The 6,829-nt window shown below is 45.3% G+C and overlaps 1 protein-coding gene across 1 annotated transcript; it reads left to right on the top strand.

The window, feature by feature from the left end:
* Nucleotides 1-760: 760 nt before the first annotated feature.
* On the top strand, nucleotides 761-4,929 carry plekhb1 (pleckstrin homology domain containing B1; the record flags this gene model as incomplete). Its single annotated transcript, XM_083642442.1, has 6 exons — nucleotides 761-800; nucleotides 1,383-1,535; nucleotides 2,025-2,127; nucleotides 2,214-2,253; nucleotides 2,653-2,743; nucleotides 4,796-4,929. 6 exons carry the CDS (start codon nucleotides 761-763, stop codon nucleotides 4,927-4,929), a joined length of 561 nt encoding a protein of 186 aa, XP_083498568.1.
* Between the last annotated feature and the right edge of the window lie 1,900 nt (nucleotides 4,930-6,829).

Here is a 6,829-nt window from a genome sequence, read left to right as displayed (position 1 = left end):
GACACTACTCAGTCCAGGCTCAAAAGAGAACTGCATTGGTGACCTCAGGTGAAATACACAAGGCTCACAAGGCTCTGTATTGATTGATTTATTCCTTTGCCTTTATTTTTTGTTTGTTTGTTTGTTTGTTTATTTTCATTCATCATTGATTCATCATCATCGTTTATTGAGCCCATTGCTTTATTTGCCAGACTGATTATACACAGAAAAAAACTGAGATTTCTAGTAAACTTGTCAGCAATGATGTCATAACAATCTTACAAGAAGCCCTGGAGAGATACATACTGGGAAGATTCACATATAGCCTAACTGACCATGAGGAGGGTTTAGGCTAATCCCCACATTGTTGTTTCAATGCCAGGGATTAACGTGTGAAAGCATGAAAAATAATTTATAATGCCATAGTTTAGCTGATATTAATGGGCATACTATAAGAGTATTCCACAAAGTAACCCAATGACCGCAGAGGGTGAGAGCCAGAAAGGGAAGTCATTCTAGAAGGAAGGAGAGATAGAGGAAGACGAGCTGGGAGAGGACGTGTGGACGGTCAGGTGTCCCGGATTATCTGGTGACTCAGTCTCAGGCTGTGTCCAGATCCAGATTAAGCCACCATCACTTCACTGTCTGTAGGCACTCAGTCAATATAAACCAGGAGACGGCTCGTTCATTTTGGGTTTCTAAACCCCCAAAACTAAAATTCCTCTCTTGTCTTCTGTGCTGGATTATTACTAGACTACAACACAGACCACACCTCGCAAACATGATCGCACTGCTGAAGTCCGGCTGGCTGTGGAGACAGAGTGAGTATCATTTAAAGGTCCCATATGATGCTATTTCAACTGTATAAAACATTCCTGTGGTGCATGTTGGAATGCAGGTATCCTCACAGAAACTGATGTAGTATGTGACTCCATCGGTATATTCGTCTAAACTAGTCATGGCAGCCCTGAATACATCTGTGTGATCCAGATGTTTAACTGTCTGTAAATTTCATACATTAAACTCTAATTTAACTCCGACTGTAAATTCATGTAAATCCACTGCCTATTTAATGCCTATTTAACTCAGTCTGTAAAGCTCATGTAAATTCAACGTAAATCTATATTTATTATCCACAGAACACTTCACCACTCATGTACATAATATATATTTACTCGATTTGATTGCACTTGCAACTTTGTGATTGTCTTTAGTTATCTTCCTACTTCTTATCTCTGTATATTGATGTGACCGCTACGCTCTATACAGACAGTAAGACAAATTCCTCATATGTAACTTGCATACTGTGGCAATAAAAGTGATTCTGATTCTGATTCTGATTCTGAAAATTGTTCCTTGTGTGGACGGCCTGCTCTAATATCCTTCCCTTCTTCTGCTACTAGCTCCAATCTTCAGACGCTGGAAGTTGAACTGGTGTGATGTATGGATAGATGGGAGTCTTGTCTTCTACAAGACCGACAGCAGGCAAGACTTTGAGCATCGTGTCCGCCTCAAGACCACATGTGTAGATGTCAGATCTGGCCTGGAGTGTGAAGGTACAGGGCCATTTAACCATTTACAGTATAGCGTTGTGTGTGTGTGTGTGTGTGTGTGTGTGTGTGTGTGTGTGTGTGTGTGTGTGTGTTGTTTGTGTGTGTGCATGAACACCTTAACCCAGTGGTTCCCAAAGTGGGGGTGGGTGGACCTCCCTCGAGGGGGGGGGGGGGGGGGGGGTCACGTGGCACCGATGGGTGGGTCACGAGAGATGATTTCCAAAATGTGTGAAATTTACTTAAATAATGTGTGAAGTACAGAGTGTGTGAAATACAATGTAAAAACTATCAAAAATATATATATATACCATAATTGTTAGGTTTTGTTTGTTTTGTTTACTCTATTTAGTGCATGTGCACACAAATGTTTGTATGCTTCAACCACCTCCAGGGATAGTGGGGGTCATGGGCCTCTGGCACCTTTATTTTGGGTGTCGGGGGCTGAAAAGTTTGAGAACCCTTGCCTTAATGGTACCTGTGCATGCTCTACAGGTGTGACTCCACCAGAGAGTAATCCCAGGGAGAATCTAATAGTGATCCAGCTCAGAGATGGCTCCACGGTCAACTTGTGTGGCAACAGTGAGGATGAAGCCATGTAAGTACACTCCTCTTTCTCATCACCTCAATCTCACTCATTGCTTTCTTTTAATTCTTCATTTTTTGTCATTTTCTTTTTTTCAGAGCATGGAAGCTTACTCTGCTAGAGGCCAAAAGAAGCACAGTGAGTGTCCTCCTTCTCCTTGTCACATAGTAACGTTGGTGCACAGCCAAAAGACAACGTAGTTTCACAAAAACGTTAGGTAAAATTGTTAGGTTTGTTTGGCCACTAGTTTGAGCTCTAGAGGTCACAAGCCGAGTTTGCCTCCCTACTCTACTCCTCCCTACTGCCTCCTAAACATAACCCTAACCTTAACCAAGTTCAAACCAAGTTCAAATTAGTTTTCAAATTTATGTTGGGATTCTACAATTTTAGATGTTGAGATTCAACAATATTTAGAGCCTGAAATTACAACGTTTTGCACTGTGGGACCATCATTGTTCACAATTATTTTGGAGATCACGTTGACTCGACCATGATCAGTTGATTATCTTCGGCATATAACAATTTTGCTCCTTCTAGGTGTTCATATATGACCCATATGATGATTCCTACCAGGCTGTCCCAAACAACAGCTACCAGACAGTTTACATCACACCTGGAGTAGGACCAGGTAATAGCACTGCAAGGAACAAAATAGGGTTGGATTCATATTTGGGGCCATTATTCAGTGTAATATGATGCAGTTTGATTGATTACATTTCTTTGAAACTGGGGTGTTTATTGGACTTTCTGACAAATAAACAAACAAACAAAAAGGGAGAGGACGGGGCTGGGGAAAAGGGGCCGTAGCTAATGATAGGAACGTCGTAGAGAGTTGGGATTCGAGAGGTGGGTAGGGGGAGTAGCTAGGGGGTATGGGTGGTGGGAGTGGGTCAAGGAAGGGGGTGGGGCTCGGGAAAAGGGGCTGTAGCTAGGGATAGGAAGGTCGCAGAGAGTCAGGATTCGAGGGGTGGGCAGGGGGAGTGGCTAGGGGGTGTGGGTGGTGGGAGGGGGTGTGGTGAGGCAAGTGGGACTAGGGAAAAGGGGCCGTAGCTATGGGTAAGAAGGTCGTAGAGTTGGGATTTGATGGGTGGGTAGGGGGAGTGGCTAGTGGGATGTGGGTGGTGGGAGGGGGTGTGGTGAGGGAAGTGGGTGCGGCTGGGGAAAAAGGGACAATAGCTAGCGAACTAAATTCTGTTTACACAAAAAATCCTGAATGAAAACATGAAACATGAAACATCAAATTCAAAGATATTGAATATCTGCACAAAAAACCTCAGCCATTAGCAACTTCACTACAAAAATATATAAGCATCAAAAGAACATATTGAACAAATAACCTGATTGGCCATTTTGACATACACCCTAATAGTGCACTTTTCACAATTAAGATCCTCTTCCTGCCATGGATCAGACAATGACTGTATCTGGTTAAGGACGGATTCCGTCCTATGAAAAATTTGTATATCGATAGATTAAAGGTGTGCAATCCTATGGGTCCCAAATGTAGCCCAGGTCAATAATTATGGGTGTTTTACAAAATGTGACACTCCCGGCACAAGGGACACTTCCTGTCACACCAAAAGTCAAAATCAGTCTGGTTAAGGACGGATTCTGTCCTCATTGACTTCCATTCAAAAGTGCAATGTTTTGCTATTTTTGCACCCTCCAGTGGTTGAAAAAAAGCACTCACACTATGTTTTTATCCTTTCATCCTGGACCAAAGACCTTCAAATGGTCAAATAAAAAGATATTTTGAGGTTGGTTGAAGATTTGTGAAAATTACATAAATCAATGTCATCATTTTCCCATTGGTTTCAATGGTAAAATTGTGATTTTCTTTCTTTTCTTTTTGTTTTTTTACCTCCAGGCATTTTTGCCACAAAAGTCATGAATTCCCTGATGTTGGGGATCCATCCTGGAGTGGGCGCATCAAATTTGTGGTTTTTGCTGTGTTTGACTATTTTCCAACCTTTGGTCCCATGTTGGGTGCCATAGAGTTTTCATGCAGTTTACATGATATATATGGTACATGGATCTCTATGCCAAACCTGGGGAAATGGGGGAAAATACTCAAACACACTAAAAACTACAAATTTGAGGCCTTACCTCCACGATGAATGCTTAACATCAGGTAAATAGTGATTTTCTGCAAAACTCTCTGGAAGTGCAAAAAACGACACTTTTGGCTTTTTGGCTCAAATGGGGTCCACCCGCTATGCCGACCACCCGCAATGCCGACCTTAGGTTTAGGCGTGGGGGTGGGAGAGGTTAGGTTTTGGGTTAGGGTCTGGGGGAGGTTAGGTTTAGGCATGGGGGGAGGTTAGGTTTGGCGTGGGGGCTGGGAGAGGTTAGCTCCACCGACACGCTGCACGCCGCCTCGCTCAGCTGGTTCTGCTTGTGGGCTATCGGCATTGCGACCTGTCGGCACTGCGGCCTGTCAGCACATAGACGCGGCACCGCTCAAATAGCCAGTGCCAAGATGTAAACAAACTGGCTGGAGGGGTTACAATTCTGAGTAAGAATGAGATGTTAGTACCTATAAGTTACCAATGAGTAAGAAAAAGTAAAGGAAAAAAATCACACTAAACCCCATAGTGGACAGAATCTGTCCTTAACCAGACAGATGTAACAGCTAAACTAACTTAATCACTAATCGGGTCTTGCCTCCCTTTCATGTAAGGAGCCCATCACGTGGTTGTTCAGAGGGACCCATTTGCTGGAGTGGCAGGGCAGCTAGCAGTGGGGATGTTGGCTGGTGTGGCAGCAGGTACAGCCATGCGCTCCTTCCTATGGATGCCCTTCTTCTTCTGCTGAGATGGACCTCCATGACGGACACAACACTGCACATCCTCTCTGCCGCCATGGACAGGGAGACGCAGCCTGGAATCCTACTACAAGCAGTAGTGTACCCCCCCCCCCACACACACACACACACACACTTCCCCAAGATCTTTATTTTCTGTACTTTTCAAATGATCTGCTAGTCAAGACCAAAAATGGAAAAATCCCCCTGGATAATGATGCAGTATGCATTTTTTTTAGGAAAAATACTGTGTTGTTTCTGTATCATTTTTACGTGCTGAATCCTTTCTGCTGTATCCTGTAAAAGTCGCTGGTACTCAGCGCCACCTACTAGCAGTGGCAAGTGATTTATCCGGAGAACCGTTCGTCCGAACACCTTCAAACTCAGGGAGTGCGCTGCTGTGAACCCGCCGGATGCAATGCCAAATTTCATGCAATTGAGACACGTGCATAGTCATAGCGCCACCTACTGGCAACACAAAAAAGGGTTTATCTCGAAAACTTTGTCCGAGCAAATTCAACCATTTTCTCCCCAATTGTATTTGGCCAATTTCCCCCTGCTGCCCCGGTCGCTGCTCCACCCCCTCTACTGATCTGGGGAGAGCCGTAGACTAGCACCATGCTTCCTCTGACACATGCACAGTTGTTCTTTTCACCCAACAGCAGGGAGCTTCACCGGCAGGATGTAGCATGTGGGAGAATTACGCTATTCCCACCAGTTCCCTTCTGCCTTGAACAGGCGCCCCGACCGACCAGAGGAGGCACTAGTGCAGCGACCAGGACACATACCGATAATCCGGCTTCCGACCCACAGACACAGCCAATCGTGCATGTATGGTCGCCCGACCAAGCTGGAGGTAACACGAGGGCGCGAACCTGCGACCCTCATTTTGGTAGGCAGAGAATCTACTGCTACATTACCTGGACGCCCCCCACTCACCCATTTGAGCAGTGGGCGTGGAAAGTTTATCACTTCTTCACGCTATTCCCACCAGTTGAATGTTCTTTATCTGCTGCCTGAATTTGATATAATGATCATTGCAATCTCAGGAATGTATGCATTTATTTGTAAGCTGTGTAGCCCATATAAGGTAATGAAAATAACCCGAGGAGGCACTAGTGCAGCGACCAGGACCCATACCCATAATCCTGATTCCCACTCGCATACACAGCCAATCGTGCCTGTATGGTTGCCCGACCAAGCCGGAGGTAACACGAGGGCGCGAACCTGCGACCCTCGTTTTGGTAGGCAGAGAATCTACCGCTACACTAACCGGACGCACACCACACACCCATTTGAGCAGTGGGTGTGGAAAGTTAATGGGCCCTATCTGCCGACAGGCGATATCCCCTATTAGCGCTTGCGCACCTGTTTGCGCGTGCCTTAATGCAGGCAAGATAACAACAGTCCGCCTTGCGCATTTGTCCAGGTGTTCTGCCGAGTTTTGCTCCCCCGCCCAGCAGCAAAAAAAAGCATCCCCACCTCACGGGAGCATACTTGTAATGATTTATACAGAAATGTAACTGTTTAAAAGTGATATAATTGTCTGGTAGACGTGACCTCCTGATTTCTAAGTTAAAACAGCCCCGAAATATGTCGGGGATGCAATTCTCGGCGGGGATGCGCAAACGTTCACGGCACGTGTCGCAAGCGCAAATTAGAGCCGTTCCAAAATCATCTGTGCCCCAAAATGCCTGCGCAAACGGGATTTGGGCGGTCTTAACTACCAGAATTATTCACGGGTGTGGCCAGGCAATGCTGGGCATTACGTCAATTAAAACCAATCAGATTCCCGTCTCGCAATGGCTGTTTGCGCGAGGCATGCAATATGCTGTAATTCTCTTCATGCGTAATAGAGTGCTCACTCGTGCGAGGACAGAGAGAGCTTATTGACAGATCGTCTGTGGTGCC

The sequence above is a fragment of the Poromitra crassiceps genome, assembly GCF_964638095.1.
Source record: "Poromitra crassiceps genome assembly, chromosome: 1".
In the NCBI taxonomy this organism is placed as follows: domain Eukaryota; kingdom Metazoa; phylum Chordata; class Actinopteri; order Beryciformes; family Melamphaidae; genus Poromitra; species Poromitra crassiceps.
This window is presented reverse-complemented; position numbering and strand designations above follow the sequence as displayed.